General features: G+C 36.6%; 2 protein-coding genes across 2 annotated transcripts in view; one reads left to right on the top strand and one right to left on the bottom strand.

The window, feature by feature from the left end:
- cmpk (cytidylate kinase) overlaps window positions 1-2,706 on the top strand; it is an 18,015-nt gene extending 15,309 nt beyond the window's left edge. Inside the window, exon 6 of the mRNA XM_077503232.1 lies at window positions 2,111-2,706. Within this exon, the coding sequence (XP_077359358.1) occupies window positions 2,111-2,152 (42 nt within the window). The 3' untranslated portion in view covers window positions 2,153-2,706. The remainder of the gene's footprint in view (window positions 1-2,110) is intronic.
- Window positions 2,707-3,136: 430 nt separating this feature from the next.
- bcl6ab (BCL6A transcription repressor b) lies at window positions 3,137-14,907 on the bottom strand. Its single transcript, XM_077503210.1, has 9 exons — window positions 14,747-14,907; window positions 10,477-10,647; window positions 10,176-10,397; window positions 8,439-9,188; window positions 7,510-7,619; window positions 7,288-7,422; window positions 5,584-5,714; window positions 5,242-5,379; window positions 3,137-4,183 (listed from the first exon to the last, which is right to left on the bottom strand). Exons 2-9 carry the CDS (start codon window positions 10,629-10,631, stop codon window positions 4,058-4,060), a joined length of 1,767 nt encoding a protein of 588 aa, XP_077359336.1. The 5' UTR covers window positions 10,632-10,647; window positions 14,747-14,907; the 3' UTR covers window positions 3,137-4,057.
- Between the last annotated feature and the right edge of the window lie 2,943 nt (window positions 14,908-17,850).

The raw sequence follows: 17,850 nt of genomic DNA, 5'->3' as shown, positions 1-17,850 counted from the left end.
CACAGAGAAACCATGTGAGGAAAGGCACCCAAGGGGAGCTCATCCACACTGAGATGACAGCCCACGGCCACAGGGAGTGGTGCAATTCCCCCAGTTTGACCATGGTAGGCCCCACACAGGGTGTAGGGCGTTCGCTTGGTCATAGCTATTTGGTGGCCCGTATCTTCCGGTATTCTCTGAAAAACCTAACCTTTTCTGCATTTTTGTGCTCATGCAATAGCCATATCCAATATAAAAATAATGCTTTGGTACTATTTTAGGTGCATCTGGGTGCCAAGCACCTGTGTTGAATTGAGAACTTCTTTTAGTCCGACCATAGCTTTGTCTAATAGAGAGGAAAAAAAAAAAAAGTGATTACCCGTCATCTTGTGGCTATCTCCTTCCAATAGTGGGAGTTCAGTTTTAATAGAATAGGTGCACTACTAAACAGCGTCAGCTTTTCGAAAAATGTCAGCTGCAATTAAAGGCGCGCTTCCTTTTTTTTTTTCTTGCAGTTCTTATCTGCTTTTTTTTGTCATTGCAGCATGGTAATTTTCCTTACTGTGGGGCTCATAAAGAATATCTTTGTCCTATTTTTTGACTGTGAAGACTGGCTTCTCTGTAGAAAAGCAGCAATGTAGTCGCTTGTCAACTCCTCATGAATGTTGGCAGCTTTTCCGGTGAGAATAATACTTGTCCAGAGTGCTCACATAAAGGCAGTTTTCACATTGGTTTGCTCAAGGCAAACTTGAGTGATAACTGTAGCCTTCATTCTAACAAGTTGAGCTTTGTTTTGTGTTAAGTCCAACGGTTGCGTGTGCACACTTGTGATGTGGAATCATGGCGCCTCCTGTACTCATTTGTGTTTGATATGAACAACAGGTTCAGCTTGATCTATTTCCAAAAGTGACATTTAGCTGGGACAAGTATGTTAGTAAGCCTTTGCTAAACCTACATTAAGGTTTGATTTTATGCTTTCCCCTCGAAGTAATAATCTGTGGGTTGATGTCCTCCAATGTAGTGGTATTCTGACTTACGAGTGCTCCAACTTAGGAGTTTAAAATTTGGATCCGTCTCTTTTTAAAGATGATTGGTTTTGTGGTGAGCCAAACATTGAGTTCTGAGTGTTTTGTGCATCACTATTAATTCACCGCAGTTCCTTCTGGTGTGCCTGATTTGGCCACCGGGGGCATTATAGTAGAGCCATGCAATCAGAACTGAAGAAGTTTCACAACTTCTGTGACTACTCACTGTAAGTTGCAGTGTTACTAGTCATTTTTCGCAAATGATAACGAATATATACCTGTGAATATTGTTATATCTTCTTTCTACGTGGATATATGTTGCTTAAAGCAGTATAATACTGGCATATTGATGTTATTTGTTCGTACAAGTATGGTAATTTTGCATTGTGCCAAAATGGAATGAAAACGCAACGAACCTCTCGAGAGAACATTTCATAAGATGCTACGACAATTACAAGATCTCAAGACATGACATACCGAGAATTATGCCTCAGAATAAGGCTGTGCAATTAATTGAAATTCAGTTACAATTGCACTCCAGAATTACAAAATCGGAATAATCATAAAAAAATATTATTAATTTTTGAGTTGTTTAAATTGATATATTTGCACCTTTTTTAATTTTAAAAGGACTCCAAAGAATGTTATCTGTCTTAGTATTATTTTATATTTATATATTTATATATATATATATATATATATATATATATATAAAATGTTTTAACATTTTCTTGTTGTACCAAAATAAACAAATGATCGTCCAACTTCAAGTTTTTGCCAACATAAATAAATATTATAAATATATATTATTATCAATGATGTTGATCCAAAAGGATCTTACATAATAAAGTGTTGTTTTTTTGTTTTTAATTTGGTCTTAATATTTTTAAATGCTTAAACATTTTCTTGTTTTGTACCAAAAAATATAATCATTTGAGTAATCGTGATTTCAATTATTTCCATAATCGAGCAGCCCTACTTCAGAAACCAAACACCAAATGGAAACACCTCCAAGTAGAAATGGAAGTAATATAGCTTTTATTTTGCAAAAAAACTGTCATGGAAACCCAGCTAATGCACACTTGTCACTTGTTTGCCTCTTCCAGGTCTTTGCTGCCGTGAAACTCATCTTTGACAAAGAGGGTTGACTTCTCCCCTGCGTTCTGCAGCACTTATTTTTACCAATTTTAGTTTGAATTTTTATCACCTGCCAGTTCATCATGATCACCGTAATATTTATATGTGCATTCATATATGACTTTATACTTTTGGTTACCATGTGTTTTTGTTGTCTGTTTTTTTTTTTTTTTTTTGTGTTTAATATTAGGGTAGGAATTAATAATGAAAATCTCACATTGTCTTCCATCATAGTTTGGAGCACTGTCTGTAGGGAGAAAATACACTGTTACCAGTGAGGAGACATGCTTTGCTTGACAAATGAATTACTGATGTCTTTACACGATCTTATCGCAGCTATCGTGCTTTTCAGACCAAATCATCAAAAGTATTGATGAGAGAAGTTGAAGACAGGCCTGACCAAGTAGGGCTTTTCATGCTGAGTACTGTACATAGAAGTTCTGTGAGCTGTGGCTCCAAGAAGTGTTTGCAACGATTAGAACCGCTCAATGCGCTTCATCATACCCATATCCCGAGATCATTCATTTTGTCTGTATATCTAGAAGATAAAACAATTATGAAAACATTCCCTTTTCTGCTTTTCATTTCGCATTATGTGAGAACAAGCTAGCTGTATTTATTTGCATCTACCTTTATATCTAAAATATCTTAAGTGCATTCATTAGTCAAAAGCCAAACTCATACTTTTGCCCACATTTTTAGTAAATGTGTACTTAATTTGTATGTTTGACACTACTAATGGGCTACAATACTACAAATATTGCTGTTAACTGTTAAATATCAAATGAGTTTAACATCCAAAAAGGGAAGTTTGAAGTTTAAAAGAACAAAAATACGTTTTGCTATATTTGTTAAAACGATCATTATGACTTGATATTGGACATAAACATGAACCATTTTGTGCCGTTAAACCACCACATCCAAAGAAAAAGAACCAATCAGAGACTGAAGGTGTAACGAGGTGCTGTTAGACTCATAGAGTAGATGTGAAAGAGTGCTGTTGCAGTATGCATATTTATTTCTATTTCATAAATATAAATATATATTATGTATTCTGCAGTTACAAAGATGTGATTAAATATAGGCAATATTCCTGAGCATGTTTTAGCTTGTCTGCATTTTAAGAGTGGCATACAGTGAACAACTAACAAAAAGTACGACTGTACATAGCATTTACATTATAGACCGACACAGTAGCCAATAAAATGTTACAATATTAAGGCACTGTAATACACATAGTACGGTCAAAGATGTACTGTTTGTTCATTAAACAATGCAGCACCAAAAATGGGACAATATGGCAAATTTGAATATAAATAATTCATTTGTAAGTATGCATCAATGACAGGGTACTTGCTTGACAGGACATTTCAACATGTTAGTAACAGAAAAGAAAATATCTGAGAAGCATGGACTTTCTGAATAACAGCAATATGTGTGCAAAATACCAAAGATGGCTTATGAAAAGATTACACTGTACATATAAAGCAAAATACAAATGGATGTCAATATGTACACAAACATATGTACCGAAAGTGACAATAACAAACATGCAATTTTCCCTCAGTAAAGCTCACTGTGGGCATGAAAAGCAAGAGTGGCCATAGCCACACTGCCAGCAGATGGAAATCTTATTTACAGCCTAAGTGATGACGTTGGTGGGCAAAGTCGTACCAATACTGGAGCAAACTGTAACAGTAATTTTGTGTATTGGGAAGAGAAATGTTGATGAGAAAACGGATGTGTTCAAGATTACAGCCCAATTGTACATTCAGTTTGAGGTGGTCAAGAATAAACTCTGAAATACTTAAAATAGTCAAACATTGACAAAATATGGTTCTTTGGAATACAAAAATCTTTTTTTTTTTTTTTTTTAAACAATACATTGGCCGATGGAGGAAGGAGAGGTGGTGCAATCAGCAGGCAAGGCTGCCGGATGTGGGGCGGTACTGCGCCTTGGTGTTAGTGATGGCGCCGTGCTTCTGTCGGAGGTGAAGCCTCAGCTGACTCTTGTGTCTGAAGTGGAGGTCACACTTTTCACACTGAGGAACAAAGGACACAATTTAAATGCAAGTTCATGCAGAGATTCCGCAACTTGTTCAAGTTGAAAGCTTTACGGAATTGAAAGTTGGCTAAAAATGGACTAAAACGGGAAGTTTGCAAAAATGCAATAACATATTTCAAGCTTGATAAATGTACAAATAAATCTGTTGAAATGTTTTGGATTTTATTCTTTTGTATGGATTCATTCATTTTCAATCATATTTATTTTTTCATCTCACTATATGTATGTATGTATATATTTCTTAAGGATGTCCAATAAGCCACTTTTTTTTTTCACACCGATACAAGTATGAGTACTCAACTCTTTAGTCGTCCCCGATATCAATACCACAAGTACATAAAATTCCCCAATGACAGATCATTTTCAAGAATGACCTACTGCATATATCCATAATATAGCATTTCCCCTTAAAATTGCATCAAATTAATGGAAATGTTCTAACCACAGGAGAGTGGCCGATAATGCTATCAGCCATACCGATACCTTAAACTACGGCTGGTATCGCCACCAATACTGATTTAGTTATGACAAATAGCCCTAGCGCTAGCCATGTTTGCTGCTCTTATCACATACATATTTGCATAGCAGTAGCCACTGTTTTGCTGCTCCAGTCAGGTGATCATCAGATTCATCACCCGAAAAAGTTGTCTCATCACGCAGGCTTGCTAAAAATATTTCTTTATCTAACCTTTTTTTATTATTACTAACTTAAAATAATAATATTAATCATATAAGTTTGATAGCATTTCAAAGGTGGCAAATGCTCACAATTTTCAATTTTGATACTATATTGTTACTAGATTAATATTTATCCTTGAATATGATAAATTTCCATTCAATTCCATGTTAACTTGCACAAATCCCATTGAAAATACTTGTTAAAAAATTCCACACTGGGCTTTCCATGGAAATTGAGTGGAAACCTGGAAAAATACCCGACCTTTTCCACCCCCTTTGCAGCCCTACTTGTGTTGTTTCTTCCCAGTGGGACAAAGTGGATACATGAAATGGCAATCAAACGACTGGAACACTTACATGGTAAGGCTTCTCTCCGGTATGAATGCGCATGTGACTCTTGAGCGTCTGTAGGTGGCGAAAGTGAGTTCCGCAGATTTCACAAGGGTATGGCTTTTCTCCTGTGTGAATTAACACGTGGGCGCGAAGATGGGCAACCTGCCAAAAACAACCAAATAATCAGAAGTTGCTTAAATATACAGTACAACGTTGAATTGTCTCAGCTTATGCGTGTGTGGGTGGGTTAAAAAAAACAATAATAATAACAGACTACATTTTTATGCTCTCTGTTGACTGATTGTCAGAATATTGTAACATCCATGGAATGTAGTAGATTGGGAAAGGTTTGGAAGAGTTTCTCACCTGGACAAATCTGGAACCGCATGTGTCGCACTTGTATGGCTTCTCTCCAGAATGGATGCGGGTGTGCGTCTTCAGGTTAGCTGGCCGGTTGAACTGAGCACCGCAGATGTTGCAGCAGTACGGCTTTGCACCTACAAGAATAATAACTTCGCTTTATACAGTATATCGACAAAAGCATTTTTATGAGAACATACCAAGTGGTGGATACATGTAACGTGATCTCACCTGCACACAGTTTGAATGCCAGGTTTTTGTGATTTCAAAAAAACAAGACCACAAACTTTACAACCTTGAGGCATATAAATCCATACAAATCAAATGAGTTTTAAGAAATCTTTTCCAGAGGCGAAGTCAAAACAAACGACTGTAATAATGTGTTTGCACAAGTGTGCACACCCTCTTAAAACTAGTGCATGGTTAGGTTTGGAATTAACCCATCACATTCAAACTCATGTTGAGTGGCAGTCAGCAAACAGCCGCCAACATTTAAAGTGCCTCCGATTTACCACAAATGCATTTCAGATGTTCTACAAGGCTTTCCCTGAATATTTTTTTTTATTTTTTGCCTGAAGATTTTGTGCTCACATTGACTGCTATTTTGTACTGATCATAATTCCTTCCAGCTTGTTTCATTGGGCTCTTTACAAAATCTCCCAAACATAAGTGGGAAAATGTGGTCCATGACTATTTCAAAATAGTAGTCTTCAACTCAACTTTATGTATCAAGCACTACAAAACAAGCATTGCTGTATACAAAGTACCACACATGGAACAGAAATCGGTCATGCAGTAAAGATAAGTAAAACAAGATCAAAACAAACATTGTAAGTAAGTATAAAAGTAAATAAAATTTAGCTCAGTAAATTAATTCATTTGCTTCCAATGACGTATTTATACGTTTTTTCGTGGGGGCTTTTTTATGTTAGAGCATACAAAAGGCTTTGATGCAGCCTCTCAACTGCAGAGAACGGGTGAAGTAATTGTAGTAATTACAGAAACAGCCAACAGGGGGCAGCAGAGTATACGAGATCAACCAGGGCCATGATGAAAACAAGCTAATTTCCCCACAATACTAAGCACATTTGTGAATAATGATAAAACTTACCGGTAGCTATATTCTAATGCTAATTGCTGCAAAACGGAAACAGATAGAAACATGTTTTTTTCCTGATGAAAGAAGAGACACTAATCTTCCTTTTGGTAGGTTCCATGTTTTTTTAGCAATAGAACACAATAGTCTGTGGGCTTTGCAAAATCAGTCAAAATCCAGTAAATCAGCCGGGAGTGAAGGGGGTTTTGCTTCAGTGAAAATGGCTGGGAGCCAATGAGTTAATAACAATAAGTAGGTAAATAAAAGTCAAGTGTTTGCACAAAAACTTCAGGTCTCGGCGATGAACTACGAAGCAGAAGAAATTTGAGCAAAATCCTACCAGATGTCTCAGATTTATTTGGCGTTAACCAGATGCACTTTTAATGGTGACTCCCATTTAACACTTGTCTGAATGCGATTGATTCATGAGTTGTACAGGTCACTTTAATGAATGTTTTAAAATGATTTACAAGTACATTGGTCTCATTTTTGAATACCACAAATATTCAAACAGGGGTGTGTACATTTTTTTATATTCACCGTATATGGTTTTAGAACAGCAAAATGAATAAATGAGGGTTGCGGTTAACCTCCATTGTAAGCCGTAATCTCACCTGTGTGAACAGTCTTGTGGCTGGCCAGGTTGCCTTTGTAGCGGAAGGCAGCTTGACAACAGTCGCACTTGTATGGCTTCTTTCTGTGGACCTGCTCCGGGTGGTCTTTGGGGCAATCTTCTTCTGGGAAACCCTCTGTAAGTAAAAAATGTGTCGTTAGTATGCCTTGTTGTACATGTCATGTAAATGTGGAGGGGGCGGGCCCGGCGGGGTTGTAATTACCACAGCTGGACAGAGAGAACTTTGATTCTCTGCAGTAAGAGTCAGGAAAGAGATGAGTGGCCTCCACCTGTTGAGGGCTATCGCAACCACAGGACGAGCATTTGCGGTGGCTGCAAGAGAAGGATGGCCAATCATGGACTGTTTTTGGATTTCTCATTTGTTTGGATTGTTTTGATATTCTTTTATTGTCTTTGAATGACATGACAGTGGTACAAAATGGTGTCTCGAGTATGTCGTAGTTCAATACATTTGCATTTAATCCTTAAAAACTGTTTTAAATGTTGATTTTAAGTACAATTTTCAATTCAAATCATTGTTTTTACAATTTGATCTGAAATGCATTTTAATTGATAGTTATTTTTCTATTTTTAAGAGTATTCATAATGTTAAAGGGGTAATGTTAAAATGTATTTTTGTTTTTATTATTTAGCCATAAAACCTCTTCAATACAGAAAATAGACTCAGTTTTAGAGTAGACTAATATTTATACTTGGAAGAGAGTAAACTAAGAATTGAAAAATAAAAAATAAAAGTCACTCAAGGGTTAAGGAACAAACTCAAAACCTTCAGGTCAGGAGAAGGGCCACACTACCACCTGAACTATACCCCTCCTACTGTTTACTCATCTCCAAGAGGAGACCAAAAACATCATTTTGGTCTTTTGGAGTTACAGAGATTCCAGTTGACATGAGCGATATACTAACACACAGCAGGAGCTCTGTGACTCTCAGCGAGTAGATCGGCTGTCTCCCAAACTGAAGGTCGTAAGTGTGTTCCTCAAAATTTGAATGACTTTTATTTTTTTCAATTCTTTATTTTACTCTCTTGCAAGTGTAAATATTACTCTAAAACTGACTCTAAATAGAGTCAAATTTACTCTACAGAATGTACTGTGCATGTGCACTTTGTGTAACTTGTTGTAATCTTACCTTTCAACAGTGATTGGGCTTTCTTTTCTGTTTTCATTGGCTGCGTCTTCCGTTTGCGATTCCCTTTGGTCTGCGCCACTCCTGCACGGGCTAACCGAAGGGGATCCACTTTGAGGGCTGCCTCTCAGAGCATCTGTTTCCTCGTTCACAGGCGTTTGGTTCATCATGATTAATTTGTACTTCTTCCAGTTCCGGACCTTGGCTTCTTTGGAGCAATCCGGCGGCTGTTTGAGGCTCAGGGTGGCATTTCTACTGCTGGATGACTCGGTGGGTGAGTTGGGCTGGCAGTCGGATCTGTGCGGGCTCTGAGGGCTGCAAATTACGCCTTTGACAAAACTTGGAGACGATCGACGGCAGTTGGTAAAAGGGTGCTGAACGCCGTCTTCCTCCATGTGGGTGGCGGGTCGATTAAAAGTGGGCTGGAAACTGATAATGGCGGAGGATTCCTTAGTGCCGGTAACTTGCAAAAACGCTTTCTGGGACAAGGAAGATGCTCTGGGAGGGGTGCCCATCCCGCGGGAATCTTGGGGCTTGCCAGCGGGGATGTGGCGATCACCGTACACATGATAGGAGCCGGAGGTGTTGATACCCCGAAAAACACTGTAACCCCGGCACTCCTGAAGAGGGGGCGATGTAGCCATGTATCTGTTTTGAACATCTAACTCATGAAGGGGCCTCAATGTAGAGAGTTGCTCAGCCTGGGGTAACATGCTGGTCTGCACCTCTTCAACGTGTACGTTTAAAGATGGCCTAGAGAAATAGAATCCAGCAGAAGTCACCAAATCCAATGTGGAAATTTTACTACCCAGTAATTACCACAATTCAGGGAATGCCACCAGATGGCACCAACGCTCTCTCTAAAAGCTCAAACAAATTTGTTTAGCCATTTCACAGCTGTGTTTGTGCTGAGTGTTTATGTTACCTGTAAAAATACATGTCTTACAAAGAGATGATTTGATTTAGAAAAAAAAAAAAGAACCTATGTACGAATGCGGCAAAGACTCTCCGTCACTTCCACTAATCTCTAGCTTCTTCTAGGGCTCCTCTATTATGGAAAAAATAATAATAATGATTATTTTGGCAATAATTGAAATCATCATTATTCAAACTTTTTTTTTTTAGTACAAAACAAGAAAATGTTTAAGCATTTAAAAATATTAAGACCAATTAAAATAAATAGAAACACTATAATTGTGTAAGTTCCGTTTGGACCAAACAGAATTTATAACAATATAGAAATAACATAGATTTATTTATTTATGTTGGCAAATACTTGGAAAGTTGGAGTGCAGCATGTGCACTGTGCAGTAGGACAATCATTTATTTTTATGGTACAAAACAAGAAATAGTTTAAACGTACTAAAAAAATATGACAAATAAAATTATTTGAAACACAAAAATTATTCAAGTTCCTTTTGGATGAAACAAAAATTATTAAATTATCTATTTTAAAATTAAAAAAAGGTGGAACTGTCTTAAACAACTCAAAAATGAGTGTGAATAATCTTTTTTTTATGATTATGCTGATTTTGTAATTGTGGAGTGTAATAATTGAAATTATAATTGAATTTTGATTGATACACACAGCCCGAGCTTGCCCCCCGAAGCTTGTCTCTCTGTCAATATGTATCACCTAAACGCTAATTCCTATTTAAACAGGACTTGAGCAGCATGTAAAGGTGAGTGAGTTGAAAATTGCCAGGGATTACTGCATAGCATGTGTGCTGTTATGTTTACCTGGACTTGATGAACCTGTGACAGGTGTCGGCCACGTGCTCCATCTGGAGGTACAAGGCCGTGTTCATGGTGCCCACCAGCATGCCGTCCGTCAAGTTCAGACAAGACGTGTACATGAAGTCCAGGAGGTTTGAGAAACTCTTGGGATCTATTTTGGGGTCCAAACTGATGACACTGAGGTTTGTGTTGTCAGGGTTCATGAAGACCGAATAAAAGAAGCCACTGGAAGGAAAGTAGAGGAGTCAGGGTCATGGTTCACATTGCTTCCTGCGGCCCAGTGACATTTCAAGTTCTCCATTACCTGCAAGCAACCAAGATGGCCTTGTGAGCGTAAAAAAGCTGACCGTCCACTTGAATGGTGACGTCGGTCAGGATATTCCTGCTGCGGAGGCGGTTGAAGTTGAGTAGGACGTCACCTGCATGGCGCGTAAATTGAACACATCCATTTGCAGTCATGGCGGTGCTGTGAAAACTGAGAAACGGGGGAAAAAAATGTGTGAAAATGTGGTTTTCTTGGGGTCTTTTTCATTGACTGTGACTTGTATTTAAAGCTGCTAAGGTTTGGGGCCACTCAGACTATTTCATGGTTAATAACATTTATCTTATTTATACATTCATTAGCTGTTTGTTTTTTTTTAACTCGGACTTTTAAAAAATACTGGCTATTTCATGTTTTCCATAACAACGTCCATGGGACTGCACCAATGAATTGAGTAATTTGAATAATTCGACACCATGACTAACGGTTAAATTGTAAACAACCAGCCACTCAACACAGCCAATTTACTTTCATTTGCTGTCAACCACAAGGCCAGGCCCCACCTTTTATAGTCATTCACGGTAAACTAGCGACTCCAAGTGGTCAACAACAATATATGCACCTCACATTGCACGCATCATCATCATCATCATCATCATCATCATAATAATAATAATAATGCATCAGACAGTCAAAGATGCTTCACAGTGGATACATTATGCACTTTTTTTTTTAAGTAATGCAATTTCAATTGTGCTTCAATTAGTCTAGTGGTGTCCAAACTACGGCCTGGGGGCCATTTGTGGCCCGCGGTCCATTTTTTAGTGGCCCGCGACATATGCTAAAAATGGCATTTGACTCAGTTAAAAAAAAATAAAAAATGTTTGGAGATGGTCAAAGTAAGAAGGGTGTTGAAAAACAGGTGCTATTAAAGGTTATTTTAGTTAACTAAAACTAACAAAAATTCTAAAACTAAAATTCAAAAAACAATTTTGTTAACAAAATAAAATAAAAACGAAGATGCTTTTTAAAAAAGAAAACTAACTGAAACTACATTTTATGTTTACTAACTAAAATAAAACTAACTATAATTATTAGGGGTGTGAATTGCCTAGTACCTGACGATTCGATTCGTATCACGATTCACAGGTCACGATTCAATTCGATACCGATTAATCCCGATACGAATTTATAAGTCGATTGTTGCGATTTTTTTTCATTCAAATTTAGAAAATACTAATCAGTAAGCTTGTAGAGTGTAAGATTTATATGAAAATGTATTATTTATTTATCTGAAATTTCAGTCTTATAGAGGTTGTAATCTGTTTCATGTTTGAACAGCATTAAAATAAAATATTAAGGCTTAATGTTCCGTTCATATAACATTCTTCCATGCTCAAGGTGTGAATCCTAACCCGAAGTCAGACGTTTTGTTGAATATTTTTCCATTAAAAATCGATTCACACACACACAAAAAATAAAATAATAAAGGCAATGATGATAAGACGTTGAATCAGTAAGACTACCGAATGAACAATTCTGAGCTCTTAAAAAAAACAAAAAAAACAAAACAAAACAAAAAAAAAAAAAAACTTTTTTTTTTTTATTGAATCGATTCGAGAATCGCGCGATGTAGTATCGCGATATATCACCGAATCGATTTTTTTTAAACACCCCTAATAATTATAGCAAACATGTCCTTCGTTTCAGTCTTTGGTAATTATTTTAATGCATGAGCCGTTGGGGATGATTTTAAATGTGATTTTTAGTAGATTTATTTTTTATATAAACCGGAATAATGACGTCATGCCCATGATGTTTTTTTACATATTGCACACAAGTAATACACATAAAAAAAAAAAAAAACTACATAAAACTAATACTGAAACTAACTAAACTAAAACTAAGCATTTATGAAAGAACTAAAACTAATAAAAACTAAAAGAACCACACTGAAAACTAATTAAAACTAAATAAATAAAAAAATAAATAAAAAAAAACTCAAAACGAAATAAAAACTAAAATGAAAATTTCAAAACTATAATAACCCTACTGCCATCCATCCATCCATTTTCTTGACCGCTTATTCCTCACAAGGGTCGCGTGGGGTGCTGGAGCCAATCTCAGCTGGCTTTGGGCAGTAGGCGGGAGCACACCCTGGACTGGTTGCCAGCCAATCGCAGGGCACACAGAGACGAACAACCATCCACACTCACAAGCACACCTAGGGACAATTCGGAGCGCCCAATTAACCTGCCATGCATGTCTTTGGAATGTGGGAGGAGACCGAAGTACCCGGACAAGACCCACGCAGGTAAAGGGGAAAACATGCCAACTCCACCCAGGAAGGCCGGAGCCTAGACTCGAACCCGAGTCCTGAGTACTGGGAGGCAGACGTGCTAACCATTCTATCACCGTGCCACCCCCTACTGCCATATCACAAATAAATTGGTTTATATACTGTAGCATTTTTCGAAATATGCAAAAGCACAACTAAATTATTTGTACAATTTTTAGGACTAAACACAATTTCTCTTTCATACCATTATGTGGCCCTTGCGTCCTTCTGATTTTCTGTATGTGGCCCTCAAATGAAAAAGTTTGGACACCCCTGAATTAGTCGATTATGGGAAAGCTGCAGCCCCCATCATACAAGTACTGTTCAAAAGTCTAGATTTATAAAAAAATAAAAATAAAAATAAAAAATAAAAAAAACAGCACCAATGTTTAGACTGTAGTTTTGATTCATTTAATTGCTTCCTCATTTAAAAACTGCTTTCCTTTTAAACACAAAGACGACCCTAATTAGTGACCTAAAGCTTTTGAACACTACTGTGTATATATATGTTTTTGTTTAAACTGTTTTAACTGCATTGTACTGCAATGAAAAAAAAACCAAAACAAAAAAACAATTTCAACACCCAAACTTTTATTTATTTATTTATTTATTGATCTAGAGCCCCACCAGAATGTGGACAAGAAGGGTACACATCTATTTTACATTCAATGACACAATAACTTTAATTATATTTTTAAAACACTTCACTCCCTGAAGACCTTAAATATGTGAACTAAAAAGAAGAAGAAGAAAAAAAAAAAAGTGTTGTAAATGAGTGATCAAATGTTTTCTTACACATAATGGGTGCTATTTTTACGTGTTTTTCTTCTTTTAAGGCACTTTATTCTTCCCCTCAACACAGTTCAATATTTTCCTTTCAAAAAACATCTAATCTGAACTCGCCATGGCACTCATCTTGATGTTTGCTCACAGCTATTGCACATTTGGATAGTATCTATCGATTGCTACGATAATTTCTTTCTCCGAGTGCAACTTGTGGCAAAAAAAAAAGAAAAAAAAGAAAAAGAAAATATTGAGTTGACACTTAGCAGTCTCTCACCAGGAAGCGGCAGAATTGAGGAGGGAAAGTACTTTCACCTCTATGCCTTGATCTCATTTAATACTCTCTCTTAATTACAGGGTTATTGCTCTACTAATAATTGAAGCTATTACATATGCTCGGTGACTCAGCTGTCTGTTGCGTCTCAATTAAAAAAAAAAAAAGATACAGTAATAATGCTATAGATGTGATAAATAACAATAATAATGGTCTGAATAAAAAGATGAACCCCGCAGTTAGATTTTCTGTCTAAATCTTAAATTGGACCTTTTTTCTAAACCTCAATCTGAGCAGAAATCAGCCAAACTCCCAAGTTTGTAAAGATAACAAATAATCATGTTACGTTCAAGGACACTCGCGTTTGCTGCGAAGTAACTTGGGGCCACACCAAAAAAAAAAAAAAAAAAAAAAAATCAGGCCATGAACACAACATCGCTCCGTTCAAGTTCAGACTCCGCCATTATTGGTTCGTCTGGAAATGATGTTTGCAGGAGGAAAACAAATTTCCAGCTCGCCTGTGTTACAGTTCCTTGACAGTAAAACGACGCTTCAACCAGACAGACCGGTCCGATTGCGCCACTTTTAGTGACAGCAGGCTCGTAAAAAGTTTACCAAGCGTTAGCGCTTACATAAAAGAAAATACAAGCCAGTGCGGGCTACGATTCAAAGTCAACAGCCCAACTTTCTCAACCACGCACAAAACCATAGAAAATATCAACAAAATCCACACCCACACCATTACCCCTTAAAAGTCACACATTGTTTCTAAGGTTGAAGCTGTAAAAGTTGTATTGTTAATTTGTTTAATATTGGAAATATGAAATCGCCAGCCGAGAAAGGCAAGCCTAAAGTGGTGCTTCTGTGCGGGGTAGAGTGAAGGCGAGGAAGGGCGGAGAAGGAAAAAAAAAACTAACCTTGTAAAAAGTTTCCTCGAAAATCCGAGCCACTCCACTTCTGTGAATCCAGTTCTAAGAAACTGAGCTGCTCAATTCTCGGAATTTCAACATCGGACCGTACCATTTTGTAGGTGGTGGGGTAGTCGCGGAGAAAACACAAAACTAAACTAAACTAAGCATCGGCCTCTTTCTAACACCCTCTTCATAAAGGGTACACAACGTAACAAAAGCGTACTATTTACACCTTGATCGACTTATATTTTATTCGTACCACATTCGCAACAGTTAACGTCGTGTTTTGGAGTGCATTGTCGTCATTCCCGAGCAGTGGAACCTCCGAGAGAGCGGTCAGCTGACCAAGTTATAAATACTGAGAGGAAGATGAGACCATGTTGAACTTGTGGCCGCACACTGGATCACAATCGCACAAGTCAAGTCTCATTTTGAATTTTTTACCATGTAATACGCGTATTTCATCCCCCACGTGCTAATAATGGATTATTACCCAATGTCTTTCCTCTGTAATGTATTTATATATCTTGATAATGTTAATTTAGCTGGTAAACTTGCCAATGTTTTGTAGTATGTAGTAGTAGTTTGTAGTACACATCAATGCACCAACTCAGATTTACAATGTATTGATAGCTGGATAGTGATGATGATGATGATGATGATGATGATGATGATGATGATGATGATGATGATGATGATAACAATAATAATGTTGACAAAACATTACAGGGACTGACTACATACTACTGCGCCAAACAGCACATTTAATAGTTTTTCATTTAAATATTTTTCTGATCATGAGATGCCGAAATCTAAAGAACAATTTAATCAATAGATAAAGAGATAGCAAAACTGGATGATCCAATTATGGTTTCTAAACACAATTTTTCATTTGTTTTCAACAGAGGAATGTTTTTCAAAATAAAAAGCACCATCAGATGGATATGTGTGTGCGTGCGGAGACGTGTATGCGTTTGTTTGTGTGCGCACGCACATGTTAATGTGATCATAATGTCACATTCTGCAGTTGTATTTGCACAATGAGTACAAATTATGAATATGTGAATAATAGTATAAATAGTACATAGGTTAATATATATATATATATATATATATATATATATATATATATATATATATATATATATATATATATATATATATATATATACATATATATATATACAACATTATTTCATATGTTACATGTACAACCTTATTGCACAGTGTTCTCAATTGATACATTTTTCTATTAAGCACATGCCACTAAACTTGTCAAATTTTGAAAATGCGTTCTCATGCATACACCAAGTGCTCAACTTTCCACCTGCGCTTGCCTTCGCTTATCTGTTCTCACCACATCCTGTCTCACCACCACGCAGCTGCATATTACAAGGTGCAAGTCCGACTATTTCGCAATACACGGGTTAGTAAAGCTTGGACCGAATGACCTTTAACAGGGAATCTTTTTCTACTTTTCAATCTGTTCAAATGAGTTCAAATAAACAATGATAGTGTAGTGACAGGATTTGAAATTGGCAGTTTTAGAAGTGCGTAAGGGAAATACCACTTCCTCTGTTAGTTATAAAAGACTGACTGTGATGCACTGAAACTTTTCATATGCACTCACCAGCCACTATAGTGCTGCATATTTGATTGACATGGTCAGAGAGGTCCTGGGTCAATATCACTACTGTATAAAGTGCCTACGGAGTCCATATCAGAAACACTCAGTCATGATGAAATTGTAGTAACTTGTAGTAACATAATGAAACTATGTGGTGGTGGTGTTGTAAGTGGCCAAACAGTTGCACACACCTCAGTATAATATGATGTCTCTTTAAATGTGTTTCGAAGGAGGATGGATAATATTAACACTTGAGTTAAGTCATCTTCATCATATATGTGTGTAGGGCGGCTGCCAAGAGATACGAGTGAGCGTTTTTTTTTTTTTTTTTTTTAAATATGAGTCGTCATTTGGAAGATTTATTTGCATGACAGTGTTGGCAAATCTATCTTTCATTTTTTGGCCACACGTGGCAGTATAGCAATTCAAAATTCAATTTCCTTCATTGAGCCCCAACATGTCCACTCTGTCATGATGAAATGTGAATACGAAAATGAAAAGCAGATGAATTTCAATGGATACTGTAGTTTATTTCGGCTCAATATACAACACAGAAAATAAAACACAAACATCCCTTCGAACAAATCAATGAATTGAAAAAGGAAGAGGCTGAAGCAGTAGGCTTATACTATACTATATAAAATATCATTTTATATACGGTCTAAAAAATTTTTTTTCAGAAAGTCAAATATATTTATTAAACAGTACACAGCAAGCTTGCTAAATGAGTACTGGGGTTAAGTGAAGGTCCGCCATATGCTCATAAAATGCAAACATTAGCCACCAATGTCCACCCTATCAGCCTGTTTACATGATTTGCTGTTTGCTTGCAGTTAATTTATTTTAAATAAATAAATAAATAAATAAATAAATAAAATGAAGTGTGTGAGATTGACTGATATGCTTTTCTAACAGTATATCTACTTCATTCAATGAATATGAAGTTCAGTAGATTTATTTTTGGTTATTTTTGTGCGTATTACAAAAAGTTATGAGGCAAATACACTCCACTATTGACCAAATGTGTCTCCTTCACATAATATTCAATGCAGATCAACAGGTTGCAACTACTGCTTTTCACATCACTATGGCAACTAAAAGTCTATCGCGGGTTAATGTTTTCACTTCAGACGCTTTTACCCTGCAGTTACCTTTAGAAACCTGGGAGTCTTTTTGCCCCTAATTTCAAAGAAAAAAAAAAAATCTCAGTTGGAAATGTAAAGAGGACAATTTGAGGTTTAGTGAAAAGCAATCAGGAAGTGATCCACTAATGTTCTTTCGTATGAAGCACATTCAATGCCACTTTTCTTGACGATGCAGTGCAGAACCACAGAGATAATCATTTTTACACTTGAAGTTCCACTCAAGTGAATGTGTCTTCTAATCGTCATGTATATAAAGTGGTGCTTCAAAATTATGAAAAAATCTAACTTTTCTCTCAACTCACAAGCTGTGATTTTTTTATTTTTTTATTTTTTTTTTG

This window comes from Festucalex cinctus, chromosome 1 (genome assembly GCF_051991245.1).
Source record: "Festucalex cinctus isolate MCC-2025b chromosome 1, RoL_Fcin_1.0, whole genome shotgun sequence".
Taxonomy (NCBI): domain Eukaryota; kingdom Metazoa; phylum Chordata; class Actinopteri; order Syngnathiformes; family Syngnathidae; genus Festucalex; species Festucalex cinctus.
Note: the sequence above shows the minus strand (reverse complement) of the source record. Positions and strands in the feature narration are given on the sequence as shown.